At 48.1% G+C, this 19,844-nt stretch overlaps 1 protein-coding gene across 3 annotated transcripts in view; it reads right to left on the bottom strand.

The window, feature by feature from the left end:
* Nucleotides 1-17,641, bottom strand: part of SEC11A (SEC11 homolog A, signal peptidase complex subunit) — a 147,936-nt gene extending 130,295 nt beyond the window's left edge. Inside the window, exons 1-2 of one of the 3 annotated variants that reach the window (XM_063926574.1) lie at nt 17,496-17,641; nt 3,571-3,680 (exon numbers count right to left, since the gene is read on the bottom strand). In XM_063926574.1, the coding sequence (XP_063782644.1) occupies nt 3,571-3,653 (83 nt within the window). In that variant the 5' untranslated portion in view covers nt 3,654-3,680; nt 17,496-17,641. Of the gene's footprint in view, nt 1-3,570; nt 3,681-17,232; nt 17,255-17,491 lie in introns of those variants that run through there. The other 2 variants (XM_063926573.1, XM_063926575.1) reach the window with 2 other exon arrangements.
* Between the last annotated feature and the right edge of the window lie 2,203 nt (nt 17,642-19,844).

The raw sequence follows: 19,844 nt of genomic DNA, 5'->3' as shown, positions 1-19,844 counted from the left end.
CACCTGCTGGGAATACAGCTTGTGAATTGCCGCTAGCACCGCCTCCCTGTCTGAGGGAACAATCGGCAAGGCAGATTTTAGGAATCGGTGGGGTGGGGACGCCTCGAATTCCAGCTTGTACCCCTGAGATACTATTTGCAGGATCCAGGGATCCACCTGTGAGCGAACTCACTGATCGCTGAAATTTTTTAGGCGACCCCCCACCGTACCAGGCTCCGCCTGTGGAGCCCCACCGTCATGCGGCGGACTTGGACGAAGAAGCGGGGGAGGACTTTTGCTCCTGTGAACCTGCTGTTTGTTGCAGCCTTTTTCCCCAACCTCTGCCTCTGGACAGAAAGGACCCGCCTTTTCCACGCCTGTTTTTCTGGGTCCGAAAGGACTGAACCTGATAAAACGGCGCCTTCTTAGGCTGTGAGGGGACATGGGGTAAAAACGCTGACTTCCCAGACGTTGCTGTGGAAACTAGGTCCGAGAGACCATCCCCAAATAATTCCTCACCCTTATATGGTAACACTTCCATGTGCTTTTTTGAATCTGCATCTCCTGTCCACTGGCGAGTCCATAAGCCTCTCCTAGCAGAAATGGACAATGCACTTACTTTAGATGCCAGTCGGCAGATTTCCCTCTGTGCATCTCTCATATATAAGACTGAGTCTTTTACATGGTCTATGGTTAACAGGATCGTGTCTCTGTCTAATGTGTCAATATTTTCTGAGTTTATCTGACCACGCAGCGGCAGCACTGCACATCAAAGCTGACGCAATAGCTGGCCTAAGTATAATGCCTGTGTGTGTATATACAGACTTCAGGATCGCCGCCTGCTTTCTATCAGCAGGTTCCTTGAGGGCGGCCGTATCCGGAGACGGTAGTGCCACCTTTTTAGACAAACGTGTGAGCGCTTTATCCACCCTAGGAGGTGTTTCCCAACGTGACCTATCCTCTGGCGGGAAAGGGAACGCCATTAGTACCTTCTTAGGAATTACCAATTTTTTATCAGGGAAAGCCCACGCTTCTTCACACACTTCATTTAATTCCTCTGACGGGGGAAAGACTACGGGTATTTTTTTCTCCCCAAACATAATACCCTTTTTAGTGGTACCTGTATTTATATCAGAAATGTGTAACACCTCTTTCATTGCCTCAATCATGCAGTGAATGGCCTTAGTGGGCATCAGGTTAGACTCATCGTCGTCGACACTGGTGTCAGTATCAGTGTCGACATCTGGGTCTGCTTGAGGTAGCGGGCGTTTTAGAGCCCCTGACGACCCATGCGACGCCTGGGCAGGCACGAGCTGAGAAGTCGGCTGTCCCACATTTGGCATGTCGTCGATTTTCTTATATAAGGAGTCTATACGTGCACTCATTACTTTCCATAAGCCCATCCACTCAGGTGTCTGCCCCGCAGGGGGTGACATCCCTTCTAAGGGCATCTGCTCCGCCTCCACATCATTATCCTCATCAAACATGTCGACACAGCCGTACCGACACACCGCACACACACAAGGAATGCTCCGAATGAGGACAGGACCCACAAAAGCCCTTTGGGGGGACAGAGTGAGAGTATGCCAGCACACACCAGAGCGCTATATAATGCAGGGACTAACTGAGTTATGTCCCCTATAGCTGCTTTTTATATTATATATATATATATATTACGCCTAAATTTAGTGCCCCCCCTCTCTGTTTTTACCCTGTTCTGAAGTGTAGACTGCAGGGGAGAGCCAGGGAGCTTCCTTCCAGCGGATCTGTGAAGGAGAAATGGCGCCAGTGTCTGAGGGAGATAGCCCCGCCCCTTTTCCGCGGCCTATTCTCACGCTTTTTCCTGGATTCTGGCAGGGGTATTTACCACATATATAGCCTCTGGGGCTATATATTGTGGTATTTTGCCAGCCAAGGTGTTTTTTATTGCTGCTCAGGGCGCCCCCCCCCCAAGCGCCCTGCACCCTCAGTGACCGGAGTGTGAAGTGTGCATGAGGAGCAATGGCGCACAGCTGCAGTGCTGTGCGCTACCTTGGTGAAGACTGATGTCTTCTGCCGCCGTTTTTCCGGACCTCTTCTTGCTTCTGGCTCTGTAAGGGGGACGGCGGCGCGGCTCCGGGACCGAACACCAAGGACTGGGCCTGCGGTCGATCCCTCTGGAGCTAATGGTGTCCAGTAGCCTAAGAAGCCCAATCCGGCTGCAAGCAGGCGAGTTCGCTTCTTCTCCCCTTAGTCCCTCGCTGCAGTGAGCCTGTTGCCAGCAGGTCTCACTGAAAATAAAAAACCTAAATCTATACTTTCTTTCTAAGAGCTCAGGAGAGCCCCTAGTGTGCATCCAACCTCGGCCGGGCACGAAATCTAACTGAGGCTTGGAGGAGGGTCATAGTGGGAGGAGCCAGTGCACACCAGGTAGTCATAAATCTTTCTAGAGTGCCCAGCCTCCTTCGGAGCCCGCTATTCCCCATGGTCCTTACGGAGTTCCCAGCATCCACTAGGACGTCAGAGAAAAAGAAAAATTGTGTCTACTTTTTTTGTGTCAACCATTTCTATGTCATCCCTTTGAGCCTGTCGACCTTTTCTACTATCTACCTATCCTATGTCCGACCTTTTGACCCTGTCGACCTAATGCATGTCTACAATTAGTGGTAGATCTATTGAGTGTACTCTTTTTTTCGTGTAGCTCTAATAATCCACACCCCCTGATCGGCTGGGTGCACGCATCATCTAGTGTGTACCCATCTTAAGGAAAGAAGAAGAAGAAGGCTACATATTTGCAAAGACTGATGTAACATATCAGGACAGAAAGTATGCTGTTTTTAAAAGAGAAGTCGCTCTGGCCCTTGACACCCGGTGTGGAGGGCACGAAAAGGGGCATGGCTAACTGTCCCGACCCCCATATTCATCACGCTGGGGGTCCGGGAGGAGCGGGCTGTCCCGGGGAGTGCTCTTGCTGCAGTGCCAGCTCCTGCTCATTGACAGGAGCCGGATTGCTGCACTGTGATGTTATAGTGCAGCACCTGGGTCCTGTCACTAAGCAGGAGCCATCACTTTGGTGTCACCCCTCGTCCCGAACCCACCTTCTGACGCCACTGGTTTTTAGTAGGTATTACACTTACCAAATGTACATTAAGTTTTACCGTATGGCTTTTCTGATTGCTGAGCATCAGTATTGAGCTTTACATATCAGCTGAAGGCATATTTATCATTATTATTAAAACCTATCTAGTCAGAAACAGATATCGCACATGTCTCATGAATGGTGAAAATCCACGTGTGGATATTTCACGTCAATACTGGTTACATTTGCAGATTATAAAATCCATGGAGAGTTCGGAGTGAGAAGAACTTCCTCCAAGATCTGCCAACATATATGAAACCAAGACATTAAATTAAGTGTTCAACTTCTGCTACTGAAGGACAACAGAAAGCCGACTGAAACAGGTAGAACTTACACAAGGTTTTTGTCTTTCCCTACAAGTCGTTAGCAATGGTGAATGAGAGGTCATCCAGAGTTATAGCAAAATGGATTATGGTTATGGAATCTATAATACTGAAGGGTTACAAATAAATCAAAAGTAGACATTTACATACCTCAGGACAACAACTATTGGACTCTCGCTGCCAGTGATTACCATTAGACCTTTCCATATCATCAGTGCAGAGGACACAATCATACCAAAATTTAACACTTGGTAGTACAGCTGTAAAAAACAAACAAAATAAATGCCTTTATTTCATAATACAATACAGCATCAAGTTGGAAACACACGCAGGTGCTATGCCCAATGGCAGACTAGATAGGCCAAGTGGTTCTTATCTACGGTCAAATTCTATGTATGTTTCTATGTAATGTCATAAAAACCAAACAGTTATTGCAAAAAATTAAATAAAAAAATACAACTAGGCAGCACAACGCTTCCAACTGCAAGAACACAAGTGGGTATCATTGGAAACACCCATTTACATGTGTTGTAATATAAAAAAAAAATGTTATTTAGACATCAGCAGGAGCAAGACTTAAACTGTTGGCCTGTGGAGGAATTTAACATCTACAGTACAGAAAATATATGGGAGAAATATAACATCCATCAAAAAAAGATGGTGGATGGTCTTCTCTAGGTTCTATACATTCTGTAAGTGATATTCAACTTGGGGTACTAGCACCACGAGAGGTACTTGAAAAAAGTTTTTGTAATGCCAAGGCGGGGGATCTATGAGACAGTTAAGCTGGGTACACACTAGGCGATACGCTCCATGAGCAATATTGTCCACAATTTCCCTTCAAGTCCAGAACAAACACTATAGTGCATACACACTATATAATATCATTCAGTGACGTCACCGAGCCCTGAACATGCAGTCGTGAACGACATTGTCAAAATTGATCTGCATGAACAGACAGACCGCCTTGTATAGTGCATACACAATGGGGGTAATTCAGAGTTGATCGCAGCAGCAAATTTGTTAGCAGTTGGGCGAAACCATGTGCACTGCAGGGGGGGGGGGGGGGGGGGGCAGATATAACGTGTAGAGAGTTAGATTTGGGTGGGGTGTGTTCTAACTGAAATCTAAATTGCAGTGAAAAAATAAAGCAGCCAGTATTTACCTTGCACAGAAAATAAGATTTTACTTACCGATAAATCTATTTCTCATAGTCCGTAGTGGATGCTGGGACTCCGTAAGGACCATGGGGAATAGCGGCTCCGCAGGAGACAGGGCACAAAATAAAAGCTTAAGGATCAGGTGGTGTGCACTGGCTCCTCCCCCTATGACCCTCCTCCAAGCCTCAGTTAGGATACTGTGCCCGGACGAGCGTACATAATAAGGAAGGATCTTGAATCCCGGGTAAGACTCATACCAGCCACACCAATCACACCGTACAACTTGTGATCTGAACCCAGTTAACAGTATGATAAACGCAAGGGAGCCTCTGAAAAGATGGCTCACAACAATAATAACCCGAATTTTTGTAACAATAACTATATACAAGTATTGCAGACAATCCGCACTAGGGATGGGCGCCCAGCATCCACTACGGACTATGAGAAATAGATTTATCGGTAAGTAAAATCTTATTTTCTCTGACGTCCTAGTGGATGCTGGGACTCCGTAAGGACCATGGGGATTATACCAAAGCTCCCAAACGGGCGGGAGAGTGCGGATGACTCTGCAGCACCGAATGAGAGAACTCCAGGTCCTCCTCAGCCAGGGTATCAAATTTGTAGAATTTAGCAAACGTGTTTGCCCCTGACCAAGTAGCTGCTCGGCAAAGTTGTAAAGCCGAGACCCCTCGGGCAGCCGCCCAAGATGAGCCCACTTTCCTTGTGGAATGGGCTTTTACTGATTTTGGCTGTGGCAATCCTGCCACAGAATGTGCAAGCTGAATTGTACTACAAATCCAACGAGCAATCGTCTGCTTAGAAGCAGGAGCACCCAGTTTGTTGGGTGCATACAGGATAAACAGCGAGTCAGATTTTCTGACTCCAGCCGTCCTGGAAACATATATTTTCAAGGCCCTGACAACGTCAAGCAACTTAGAGTCCTCTAAGTCCCTGGTAGCCGCAGGTACCACAATAGGTTGGTTCATGTGAAATGCAGAAACCACCTTAGGTAGAAATTGAGGACGAGTCCTCAATTCCGCCCTGTCAGAATGAAAAATTAAGTAAGGGCTTTTATATGATAAAGCCGCCAATTCTGACACACGCCTGGCTGAAGCCAAGGCTAACAGCATCGACACCTTCCATGTGAGATATTTTAAGTCCACAGTGGAAAGTGGTTCAAACCAATGTGACTTTAGAAAACTCAACACCACATTGAGATCCCAAGGTGCCACTGGAGGCTGTATGTGCAGCACCCCTTTTACAAATGTCTGAACTTCAGGTACTGAAGCCAGTTCTTTTTGGAAGAAAATCGACAGGGCCGAAATTTGAACCTTAATGGACCCTAATTTTAGGCCCATAGACAGTCCTGTTTGCAGGAAATGAAGGAAACGACCCAGTTGAAATTCCTCTGTAGGGGCCCTCTTGGCCTCACACCACGCAACATATTTACGCCAAATGCGGTGATAATGTTTTGCGGTTACGTCCTTCCTGGCTTTGACCAGAGTAGGAATGACTTCTTCTGGAATGCCTTTTTCCCTCAGGATCCGGCGTTCAACCGCCATGCCGTCAAACGCAGCCGCGGTAAGTCTTGAAACAGACAAGGCCCCTGCAGTAGCAGGTCCTGTCTTAGAGGTAGAGGCCACGGTTCGTCCGTGAGCATCTCTTGAAGTTCCGGGTACCAAGTCCTTCTTGGCCAATCCGGGACCACGAGTATAGTTCTTACTCCTCTCCTTCTTATGATTCTCAGTACTTTTGGTATGAGAGGCAGAGGAGGGAACACATACACTGACTGGTACACCCACGGCGTTACCAGAGCGTCCACTGCTATTGCCTGAGGGTCCCTTGACCTGGCGCAATATCTGTCCAGTTTTTTGTTTAGACGTGACGCCATCATGTCCACCTTTGGTTTTTCCCAACGGTTTACAATCAGGTGGAAGACTTCTGGGTGAAGTCCCGACTCTCCCGGGTGAAGGTCGTGTCTGCTGAGGAAGTCTGCTTCCCAGTTGTCCACTCCCGGAATGAACACTGCTGACAGTGCTATCACATGATTTTCCGCCCAGCGAAGAATCCTTGCAGCTTCTGCCATTGCCCTCCTGCTTCTCGTGCCGCCCTGTCTGTTTACGTGGGCGACTGACGTGATGTTGTCCGATTGGATCAACACCGCCTGACCCTGAAGCAGAGGTTTTGCTTGACTTAGGGCATTGTAAATGGCCCTTAGTTCCAGAATGTTTATATGAAAAGATGTTTCCATGCTTGACCACAAGCCCTGGAAATTCCTTCCCTGTGTGACTGCTCCCCAGCCTCTCAGGCTGGCATCCGTGGTTACCAGGATCCAATCCTGAATGCCAAATCTGCGGCCCTCTAGTAGATGAGCACTCTGCAGCCACCACAGGAAAGACACCCTTGTCCTTGGCGACAGGGTTATCCGCTGATGCATCTGCAAATGCGATCCGGACCATTTGTCCAGTAGATCCCACTGAAATGTTCTTGCATGGAATCTTCCGAATGGAATCGCTTCGTAAGAAGCCACCATTTTTCCCAGGACCCTCGTGCACTGATGCACTGAGACCTGGCCTGGTTTTAGGAGGTTCCTGACTAGCTCGGATAACTCCCTGGCCTTCTCCTCCGGGAGAAACACCTTCTTCTGGACTGTGTCCAGAATCATTCCTAGGAACAGTAGACGTGTCGTTGGAATCAGCTGCGATTTTGGAATATTTAGAATCCACCCGTGCTGACGTAACACTACCTGAGATAGTGCTACTCCAACTTCTAACTGTTCCCTGGATCTTGCCCTTATCAGGAGATCGTCCAAGTAAGGGATAATTAAAATGCCTTTTCTTCGTAGAAGAATCATCATTTCGGCCATTACCTTGGTAAAGACCCGAGGTGCCGTGGACAATCCAAACGGCAGCGTCTGAAACTGATAATGACAGTTTTGTACTACAAACCTGAGGTACCCTTGGTGAGAAGGGTATATTGGGAGGTGGAGATAAGCATCTTTGATGTCCAGAGACACCATATAGTCCCCTTCTTCCAGGTTCGCTATCACTGCTCTGAGTGACTCCATCTTGAATTTGAACCTTTTTATGTAAGTGTTCAAGGATTTCAGATTTAAAATTGGTCTCACCGAGCCGTCCGGCTTCGGTACCACAAACAGCGTGGAATAATACCCCTTTCCTTGTTGCAGGAGGGGTACCTTGATTATCACCTGCTGGGAATACAGCTTGTGAATGGCTGCCAAAACTGCCTCCCTGTCGGAGGGAGACTTTGGTAAAGTAGACTTCAGGAACCTACGAGGGGGAAACGCCTCGAATTCCAGTTTGTACCCTTGCGATACTACCTGTAGAATCCAGGGATCCACTTGCGAGTGAGCCCACTGCGCGTTGAAATTCTTGAGACGGGCCCCCACCATATCTGAGTCTGCTTGTAAAGCCCCAGCGTCATGCTGAAGACTTGGCAGAAGCAGGGGAGGGCTTCTGCTCCTGTGAAGCGGCTGCATGGTGCAGTCTTTTTCCTCTTCCTCTGCCCCGGGGCAGAAAAGAGTGGCCTTTTGCTCGCTTGTACTTATGGGAACGAAAGGACTGAGTTTGAAAAGACGGTGTCTTTTTCTGCTGATGTGGAGTGACCTGGGGTAAAAAGGTGGATTTTCCAGCCGTTGCCGTGGCCACCAGGTCCGATAGACCAGCCCCAAATAACTCCTCCCCTTTATACGGCAATACTTCCATGTGCCGTTTGGAATCCGCATCCCCTGACCACTGTCGCGTCCATAACGCTCTTCTGGCAGAGATGGACATAGCACTTACTCTTGATGCCAGGGTGCAAATATCCCTCTGTGCATCACGCATATATAGTAATGCATCCTTTAAATGTTCTATAGTTAACAAAATATTGTCCCTATCCAGGGTATCAATATTCTCAGTCAGGGAATCCGACCATGCGACTCCAGCACTGCACATCCAGGCTGAGGCGATTGCTGGTCGCAGTATAAGACCAGTATGTGTGTATATACTTTTTAGGATATTTTCCAGCCTTCTATCAGCTGGTTCTTTGAGGGTGGCCGTATCAGGAGACGGTAACGCTACTTGTTTAGATAAACGTGTGAGCGCCTTATCTACCCTAGGGGGTGTTTCCCAACGCGCCCTAACCTCTGGCGGGAAGGGATATAATGCTAATAATTTTTTAGAAATTAGCTGTTTTTTATCGGGGGAAACCCACGCTTTTTCACACACCTCATTTATTTCCTCTGACTCAGGAAAAACTATTGGTAGTTTTTTCTCACCCCACATAATACCCTTCTTTGTGGTACTTGTAGTGTCAGAAAGGTTCAATGCCTCTTTCATTGTCGTGATCATGTAACGTGTGGCCCTACTGGACATTACGTTTGTCTCGTCACCGTCGACACTAGACTCAGTATCTGTGTCAGGGTCTGTGTCGACCCACTGAGGTAACGGGCATTTTAGCGCCCCTGACGGTGTCTGAGACGCCTGGACAGGCACTAATTGATTTGCCGGCTGTCTCATGTCGTCAACAGTTTTTTGCAAATTGCTGACATTATCACTTAATTGTTTAAATACAATCATCCAGTCAGGTGTCGACTCCCTAGGGGGTGACATCACCAACACAGGCAACTGCTCCGCCTCCACATCATTTTCCTCCTCATACATGTCGACACACGCGTACCGACACACAGCACACACACCGGGAATGCTCTGATAGAGGACAGGACCCCACTTAGCCCTTTGGAGAGACAGAGGGAGAGTCTGCCAGCACACACCCAGCGCTATATATATATATATATATATATATATATATATATATATATACAGGGATAACCTTATATAAGTGTTATTCCCTTATAGCTGCTGTTATTATCGTTATTTGCTGCCAAAAATGCCCCCCCTTCTCTTTTTTACCCTGATTCTGAAGCAGGACTGCAGGGGAGAGTCAGGGAGCCGTCCTTCCAGCGGAGCTGTGAGGGAAAATGGCGCTTGTGTGCTGAGGAGATAGGCTCCGCCCCTTCACGACGTCCTTATCTCCCGCTTTTTTGTGTAAAAATGGCAGGGGATTAAAATACATCCATATAGCCCAGGAGCTATATGTGATGTATTCTTTTTGCCACCTAAGGTATATACTGTTATATTGCGTCTCAGGGCGCTCCCCCCCAGCGCCCTGCACCCTCAGTGACCGGAGTGTGAAGTGTGCTGAGAGCAATGGCGCACAGCTGCGGTGCTGTGCGCTACCTTAGACTGAAGACAGGATGTCTTCTGCCGCCGATTTCACCGGACCTCTTCGTCTCTTCTGGCTCTGTAAGGGGGACGGCGGCGCGGCTCCGGTGACCCATCCAGGCTGAACCTGTGATCGTCCCTCTGGAGCTAATGTCCAGTAGCCTAAGAAACCCGATCCACTCTGCACTCAGGTGAGTCCGTTTCTTCTCCCCTTAGTCCCACGATGCAGTGAGCCTGTTGCCAGCAGGACTCACTGAAAATAAAAAAACCTAAACTAAACTTTTATTCTAAGCAGCTCAGGAGAGCCACCTAGATTGCACCCTTCTCGGCCGGGCACAAAAATCTAACTGAGGCTTGGAGGAGGGTCATAGGGGGAGGAGCCAGTGCACACCACCTGATCCTTAAGTTTTTATTTTGTGCCCTGTCTCCTGCGGAGCCGCTATTCCCCATGGTCCTTACGGAGTCCCAGCATCCACTAGGACGTCAGAGAAACAAAATAACCCACCCAAATCTAACTCTCTCTCTCTCTGCAAATGTTATATCTGCCCCCCCTGCAGTGCACATGGTTTTGCCCAACTGCTAACAAATTTGCTGCTGCGATCAACTCTGAATTACCCCCAATAGACAATAATAAGAATTTACTTACCGATAATTCTATTTCTCGTAGTCCGTAGTGGATGCTGGGGACTCCGTCAGGACCATGGGGAATAGCGGGCTCCGCAGGAGACAGGGCACATCTAAAAAGCTTTTTAGGTCACATGGTGTGTACTGGCCCCTCCCCCTATGACCCTCCTCCAAGCCTCAGTTAGGTACTGTGCCCGGACGAGCGTACACAATAAGGAAGGATCTTGAATCCCGGGTAAGACTCATACCAGCCACACCAATCACACCGTACAACTTGTGATCTGAACCCAGTTAACAGTATGATAACAAAACGAAGTAGCCTCTGAAAGATGGCTCACAACAATAGTAATAACCCGATTTTTGTAACAATAACTATGTACAAGCATTGCAGACAATCCGCACTTGGGATGGGCGCCCAGCATCCACTACGGACTACGAGAAATAGAATTATCGGTAAGTAAATTCTTATTTTCTCTAACGTCCTAGTGGATGCTGGGGACTCCGTCAGGACCATGGGGATTATACCAAAGCTCCCAAACGGGCGGGAGAGTGCGGATGACTCTGCAGCACCGAATGAGAGAACTCCAGGTCCTCCTTAGCCAGAGTATCAAATTTGTAAACTTTTACAAACGTGTTCTCCCCTGACCACGTAGCTGCTCGGCAAAGTTGTAATGCCGAGACTCCTCGGCCAGCCGCCCAAGATGAGCCCACCTTCCTTGTGGAGTGGGCCTTTACAGATTTAGGCTGTGGCACGCCTGCCACAGAATGTGCAAGTTGGATTGTGCTACAGATCCAACGTGCAATCGTCTGTTTAGACGCAGGAGCACCCATCTTGTTGGATGCATACAATATAAACAGCAAGTCAGACTTTCTGACTCCAGCCGTCCTAAACTATATATATATATAAATATATTTTTAGGGTCCTGACAACGTCTAGTAACTTGGAGTCCTCCAAGTCCCTAGTAGCCGCAGGCACCATAATAGGTTGTTTCAGGTGAAAACCTGACACCCCCTTAGGAAGAAAACTGGAGACGAGTCCCAGTTCTGCCCTGTCCGAATGGAAAATTAAATATGGCTTTTGTAAGACAAAGCCGCCCATTCTGACAATCGCCTGGCCGAGGCCAGGACCAACAGCATGGTCACTGTCCATGTGAGATATTGGTCAACAGCATGTTCACTTTCCATGTGAGATATTTCAAATCCACAGATTTGAGCGGTTCAAACCAATATGATTTTAAGGAATCCCAACACTATGTTGAGATCACACGGTGCCACTAAAGGCACAAAAAAGGGGTGTATATGCAATACTCCCTTGACAATCTGGACTTCAGGAACTGAAGTCAATTCTTTCCGGAAGAAATTCTACAGGGCCGAAACTTAAAACCTTAAAGAACCCCAATTTTAGGCTCAAAACACTCCTGTTTTCAGGAAGTGTAGAAATCGACCTAGTTGAATTTTCTTCGTGGGGCCTTCCTGGCCTCACCCACGCAACATATTTTCACCACATGTGGTGATGACGTTGTGCGGTCACCTCCTTCCTGGCTTTGACCAGGGTAGGTATGACCTCTTATGGAATGCCTTTTTCCTTCAGGATCCGGCATTCAACCGCCATGCCGTCAAACGCAGCCGCGGTAAGTCTTGGAATAGACATGGTACCTGCTGAAGCAAGTCCCTTCTTAGCTCCCCAGGCCCTTAGTCCTCTGTGAGCATCTCTTGAAGTTCCGGGTACCAAGTCCCTCTTGGCCAATCCGGAGTCACGAGTATAGTTCATACTCCTCTATGTCTTATAATTCTCAATACCTTGGTTATGAGAAGCAGAGGAGGGAACACATACACCGACTGTTACACCCACGGTGTTACCAGGACATCCACAGCTATCGCCTGAAGGTCTCATGACCTGGCGCAATACCTGTCCCGTTTTTTGTTCGGGCGGGACGCCATCATTTCCACCTTTGGTCTTTGCCAATGGTTCACAATCATGCGGAAAAACTTCCCTATGAAGTTCCCACTCTCCCGGGTGGAGGTCATGCCTGCTGAGGAAGTCTGCTTCCCAGTCGTCCACTCCCGGAGAGAACACTGCTGACAGTGCTATCACATGATTTTCCGCCTAGCGAAAAATCCTTGCAGTTTTTTCACTGCCCTCCAGCTTCTTGTGCCGCCCTTTCTGTTTACGTGGGCGACTGCCGTGATGTTATCCCACTGGATCAATACCGGCTGACCTTGAAGCAGAGGTCTTGCTGAGTTTAGAGCATTATAATTTTGCTCTTAACTCCATCTATGTGGAGAGAATTCTCCAGACTTGATCACACTTTCCTGGAAATTTTTTCCCTGTGTGACTGCTCCCCAGCCTCTCAGGCTGGCCTCCGTGGTCACCAGCATCCAATCCTGAATGCTGAATCTGTGGCCCTCTAGAAGATGAGCACTCTGTAATCACCACAGGAGAGACACCCTTGTCCTTAGATATAGGGTTATCCGCTGATGCATCTGAAGATGCGATCCGGACCATTTGTCCAGCAGATCCCACTGAAGAGTTCTTGCGTGAAATCTGCCGAATGGAATTGCTTCGTAATAAGCCACCATTTTTACCAGGACTCTTGTGCAATGATGCACTGACACTTTTCCTGGTTTTAGGAGGATCCCGATTAGCTCGGATAACTCCCTGTCTTTCTCCTCTGGGAGAAACACCTTTTTCTGGACTGTGTCCAGAATCATCCCTAGGAACAGTAGACGTGTCCTCGGAAAAGCTGCGATTTTGGAATATTTAGAATCCACTCGTGCTGTCGTAGAACTATTAAAGATAGTGCTACTCCGACCTCCAACTGTTCTCTGGACCTTGCCCTTATCAGGGAAGCGTACCAGTTTCTTTTAAGAAGAATCATCATTTCGGCCATTACCTTGGTAAAGACCCGTGGCGCCGTGGACAATCCAAACGGCAGCGTCTGAACTGATAGTGACAGTTCTGTACCACGAACCTGAGGTACCCTTGGTGAGAAGGGCAATTTTGGACATGTAGGTAAGTGTCCCTGATATCCAGTGACACCATATCGTCCACTTCCTGGTTCGCTATCACTGCTCTGAGTGACTCCATCTTGATTTGAACGCTTGTATGTAAGTGTTCAAATATTTCAGATCTCACCGAGCCGTTTGGCTTCAGTACCACAATATAGTGTGGAATAATACCCCCTCCCTTGTTGTAGGAGGGGTACTTTGATTATCACCTGCTGGGAATACAGCCTGTGAATTGTTTCCAATACTACCTCCCTGTCGGAGGTAGACGTTGGTAAAACAGACCTCCGGAACTTGTGAGGAGGAGACATCTCGAATTTCCAATGTACACCTGGGATACTACATGTAGGATCCAGGAGTCCCCTTGCAAGTGAGCCCACTGCGTGCTGAAACTCTTGAGATGACCCCCTACCGCACCTGAGTCCGCTTGTACTGCCCCAGCGTCATGCTGCGGACTTGGCAGAAGCTGTGAAGGGCTTCTGTTCCTGGGAATGGGCTGCTTGCTGCAGTCTTCTTCCCTTTCCTCTACCCCTGGGCAGATATGACTGGCCTTTGCCCGCCTGCCCGTATGGAGACGAAAGGACTGAGACAGAAAAGACTGTGTCCTTTTCTGTTGAGATGTGACTCGGGGTAACAAAAGGTGGATTTTTCAGCTGTTGCCATGGCCACCAGGTCCGATGGACCGCCCCTTTATACGGCAATACTTCCATGTGCCGTCTGGAATCTGCCTCACCTGACCACTGTCGTGTCTTCGTCTGGCAGATATGGACATCACATTTACTCTTGATGCCAGAATGCAAATATCCCTCTGCGCATCACGCATATATAGAAATGCATCCTTAAAATGCTCTATAGACAATAAAATCTTGTCCCTGTCAAGGGTATCAAAATTTTCAGTCAGGAAATCCGACCAAGCCCCCTCAGCGCTGCACATCCAGTCTGAGGCGATTGCTGGTCGTAGTATAACACCAGTATGTGTGTATATACTTCTTAGGCTATTTTTCAGCTTCTTATCAGCTGGCTCCTTGAGGGCGGCCGTATCTGGAGACGGTAACGCCACTTGTTTTTATAAGCGTGTGAGCGCCTTATCCACCCTAAGGTGTGTTTCCCAACTCGCCCTTACTTCTGGCGGGAAAGGGTATACCGCCCATAACTTTCTATCGGAGGAACCCCACGTATCACCACACACTTCATTTAATTTATCTGATTCAGGCAAAACTACAAGTAGTTTATTCACACCCTACAAAATACCCTTATTTGTGGTACTTGTAGTATCAGAAATATGTAACACCTCCTTCATGCCCTTAACATGTAACGTGTGGCCCTAAAGGAAAATACGTTTGTTTCTTCACCGTCGACACTGGAGTCAGTGTCCGTAAATGGGCGTTTTTACAAGCCCCTGACGGTGTCTGAGACGCCTGGACAGGTACTAATTTGTTTGCCGGTCGTCTCATGTCGTCAACCGGCTTGCAGCGTGTTGACATGATCACGTACTTCCACAAGTAAGCCATCCATTCTGGTGTCGACTCCCTAGAGAGTGACATCACCATTACAGGCAATTTGCTCCGCCTCCTCACCAACATTTTCCTCATACATGTCGACACACACGTACCGACTTACAGCACACACACAGGGAATGCTCTGATAGAGGACAGGACCCACTAGCCCTTTGGGGAGACAGAGGGAGAGTTTGCCAGCACACACCAAAATGCTATAATTATACAGGGACAACCTTTATATAAGTGTTCCTCCCTTATAGCATTTAATATATATTTATATCGCCAAATCAGTGCCCCCCCTCTCTGTTTTAACCCTGTTTCTGTAGTGCAGTGCAGGGGAGAGCATGGGAGCCTTCCCCTCAGCCTTTCTGTGAGGGAAAATGGCGCTGTGTGCTGAGGAGAATAAGCTCCGCCCCTTTCTCGGCGGGCTTTTCCTCCCGGTTTTTTAAGAACTGGCCTGGGTTAAAATACATACATATAGCCTTAATGGCTATATGTGATGTATTTATTTTGCCAAATAGGTATTTATATTGCTGCCCAGGGCGCCCCCAGCAGCGCCCTGCACCCTCCATGACCATGTCAGTGAGCCGTGTGACAACAATGGCGCACAGCTGCAGTGCTGTGCGCTACCTCTCTGAAGACTGTGAAGTCTTCTGCCGCCTGTTTCCGGACCTCCGTCTCTGCCGTCTTCAGCGTCTGTAAGGGGGATCGGCGGCGCGGCTCCGGGACGAACCCCAGGCTGACCTGTGTTCCGACTCCCTCTGGAGCTCAGTGTCCAGTAGCCTAAGATCCCAATCCATCCTGCACGCAGGTGAGTTGGAGATCTCTCCCCTAAGTCCCTCGTTGCAGTGATCCTGTTGCCAGCAGGAATCACTGAGTGAAAACCTAAAAAAACTTTTCCAAACAGCTCTTTAAGAGAGCCATCCAGATTGCACCCTTCTCGGACGGGCACAAAAACCTAACTGAGGCTTGGAGGAGGGTCATAGGGGGAGGGGCCAGTACACACCATGTGACCTAAAAAGCTTTTTAGATGTGCCCTGTCTCCTGCGGAGCCCGCTATTCCCCATGGTCCTGACGGAGTCCCCAGCATCCACTAGGACGTTAGAGAAATTACAAACAAGATCGCATAGAAGTGTGAAAATTAGTGATCTTGTTTAATATATAGCCTAGTGTGTATGCGTCTTTAGACATACAATTAAAGTAGTGTCCTGGGAATCTCTGGCCCCATGCAGTAGAACCCTACAATTCAAAATATTTAATAACTTATGTACAGTACTTTCTATTATTGTCTTTATATAATGACAATTATATTAATTAAAAATGTATTGCTTTGCAAATGCTGGTGGCACATTTGACACAAATGGGATACCATGGGGTACGATTGAGACGCACTACCATACATTATAAAGGATGGGGGATGGCATGCATGGTGTAATGTTTAGCATTACTGCCTCACAGCAATGAGGTCATTGGCTTGATTCCCACCATTGCCCTAACAGTGTGGAGTTTGTATATTCTGCCCAATCTTGTGTGGGTATCCTCTGGGTACTCCAGTTCTCTACCACAATCCAAAATATACTGGTAGGTTAACTGGACCCCATCAAAAATTAACCTTAGCGCATCATGCCGCTATACACTTCCTGCTTCGCCTCATTACCGAGTTGAAGCAAGTAGGAACTTCGACAAGATGTATTAACATCCTGTCTGCCGAAGTCCCCTCCAGCTATGTCCCCCTGAGCTCACAGTGCGTCACCTCAGAGCTGACGTGCTGTGTCTCCTTCCCGCCTGGCTCCAGCGAGATCCCCAGCGCTGTCAGGAGCCGGCACCCGCCACAGCCAGGGACAGCTCTGTCCCTGCTGTGGTCTATGGGCATTGCCACCTACAGCTGTCAATAATCTACAGCTGCAGGTGTCAGCGACGCGGACCGTTCTTTCATTGCCGGCGCATATCGGCCTGCTGTCTTTTAGATAGCAACGCCGATGCCCCTGTCGCTGTGCCCGCACCGCAGCCATTATACATGGAGAAGTGGTATAGTGCACATAACGTGCGCAGATACCACTTCTCCCCCATAGTGCCCATTCATGCATTTACTCCATAGATTGTAATCTCACTGGGGTAGGGACTTATGTGAATGGCTAAATATTCTCTGTAAAGCGCTGCAGAATGTGTGTGCGTTATATAAATAGCTGGTAATTAATAATGATACCCCTATCACTACATAATAAGTTCGGCCTAAGTAGTGTTATGCTGGGAAGCCTCTCCTCCTTCCTGAGGCATGCCCTGTGCAGGATACACTACCTCGCCTCATCATATCACCAGTAGCACTCTGCACTAATATAGAAGTGCAAGTGTCCATGACATGTGAGCGGGGCAAACATATGGGCACAGCGGTGACAGCATTACTCCGTGCCCATGTGGATGGAACGCTGCCAGTCTTCCGCACAGCTCCTCCCACCGCGGGTCAGCTCTGAGATCGCCGCTCCCTACCCTGTACGGCGACCTCCCCGCGGCTACCCTTCCGCTGTTCCCCGCTCCCTGACGTCACGCCGCCGCTCACCTGCCTCTTGTTCATCCTCCGCACATCGTCTAGAAAGTCCATTGATAACATATTACACTGCTGACCGGCGGCGCCAAACGGAGACACCGCGGCTCCGGAAACTGTGACCTGCACCGACCTACGTATGACGCCCCACTTCCGCCCGGCGCCCAACAACGAAGGGAAACAATAATCACCATTTTTAGTAAGGGCATGTCGTTCAGTGCGTGTGCATACCTCCCAACATGACCCTCTCCAGGAGGGACAGACAGAATGCTCTGCTTCTGGACTTCCCTCTTACTGTATGATTGCCATCACCTGTGTTGAAAAGGTTAATGGATAAGAAAGGTGTTTCAGCACAGGTGATGGCAATCATACAGTAAGAGGGAAGTCCAGAAGCAGAGCATTGTGTCCCTCCTGGAGAGGGTCATGTTGGGAGGTATGCGTTTGTAATATGTGGTTTTTGCTGAAAAAAAATGCTTCCACAACATCACTGACGACATACATGCTGCGGAAATATGTATGTATATATGTATGGGGGCTGATTGGGCCTTCGCAGGATAATGTCTAGCTGCGTTTACTTTGGCCTTGAGGCTTGAGCTGGTTACATTTTAATTCTATTATAGTTTTGTGTGCTCATTATCACTAAATCATTATATGGTGCACTGAATAACATCTGTTTTTCTCATACGTCCAAGAGGATGCTGGGGACTCCTTAAGGACCATGGGGTATAGACGGGATCCGCAGGAGACGTGGGCACACTATAAGACTTTGAATGGGTGTGAACTGGCTCCTCCCTCTATGCCCCTCCTCCAGACTCCAGTTAGATTCTGTGCCCAGAAGAGACTGGACACACACTAGGGGAGCTCTCCTGAGTTTCTCTGAAAAGACTTTATGTTAGGTTTTTTATTTTCAGAGAGACCTGCTGGCTACAGGCTCCCTGCATCGTGGGACTGAGGGGAGAGAAGTCAGACCTACTTCTTCTGAGTTAAGGGCTCTGCTTTTTAGGCTACTGGACACCATTAGCTCCAGAGGGTTCGATCACTTGGTGCGCCTAGCTGCTTGTTCCCGGAGCCGCGCTGTCAACCCCCTCACAGAAGAAAGAAGCCGGGTGAGTATTAGAAGAACAGAAGACTTCAGTGACGGCAGAAGACTTCAGAGTCTCGGAAGTACCGCGCAGCAGTCACGCTGCTCGCCATTGCTCCCACACACAAGCGGCACTACAAGGGTGCAGGGCGCAGGGGGGGCGCCCTGGGCAGCAATATACCTCTTCAATAAGCCTGGCAAAAGATGTATACAGTGCATAGGCACTGTATACGGACCCCCGCCAGTATAAAAATGTAAAATAATAGCGGGGCTGAAGCGCGCCGAGAAGGGGGCGTGGCTTAGCCCTCACAACTCGATACAGCGCCATTTTCTCCTCACAGAGACGCTGTCCCCGGCAAAGCACTGTTAGACAGCTAGCAGTGAAAAACGAGGGGGAGGGCACAGTGATTTAGTGCAATTATAGGTGAAAAAATGTAGCACTATATACTATAATGTGCATGTAGTAAATGAGTTGTACATAAGTTTCTGTGTTTTCCCTGTCAGATATACCCATTATAGCCTTTTAGTACACGTGTCGACATGTGTGAGTGCTCTGCCGCAAAACAGCTATGGGAATCCCTCTGTCGGCATTGGCGACTCCTGATGGTACTTGATTCAGTAGATGAAGTGTCAGCAGGTCGGTAGTTGTATGCTTTTTCAAAAGTAAACACTGTATGGGAGACACAGTAGTATGTGGGTGACCCTGTCGGCACCAACTGTTATTACTGGGTGTAAATTAACATGATGTAAATAACCTATGCCTGTATATATATGTATATGTATGGTACGGTTCCATTGGCCTGTTGCTCGAGCACAGACGTGGTTGTATTTGTGGGGGAGTGATATTAAAATTATGTGTATATACTTCCCTCAGACCCCTCGGGGTCGCAAGAATGTTATTCTGCCTGGTTACTACTCCCTGTTGTCGACGAATACTATGTTTTATGTCGACCATAAGGTTTCCTGGTTAGATCCACAACTTGGGCATTCTGTACAACATACGCATCCAGAACACATTAATGTCACTAGGGGCCCTGCGGTTCCGGACAAAATACTTATATGTATGAGATAGATAGATATATATATATATATATATATATATATATATAGGAAATGTGTATATATGTGTATTAAAATATGTATATTCATATTACAATTTCTAATGACTGCTGAAGTAAAATTATTCCTTCTCATGTGCTGGTCGCTCTGTTGATAAAGCTCTAGGTCAGCCGTGACAAGATGGTCTCAAATCCTCACGAGGAGTCCGAGTGTTTATTCTTTTCCCGC

This window comes from Pseudophryne corroboree, chromosome 6 (assembly GCF_028390025.1).
Source record: "Pseudophryne corroboree isolate aPseCor3 chromosome 6, aPseCor3.hap2, whole genome shotgun sequence".
Classification (NCBI taxonomy): Eukaryota; Metazoa; Chordata; class Amphibia; order Anura; family Myobatrachidae; genus Pseudophryne; species Pseudophryne corroboree.
The sequence above is the reverse complement of the archived record's forward strand: the minus strand, read 5'-3'. Positions and strand labels throughout refer to the sequence as shown.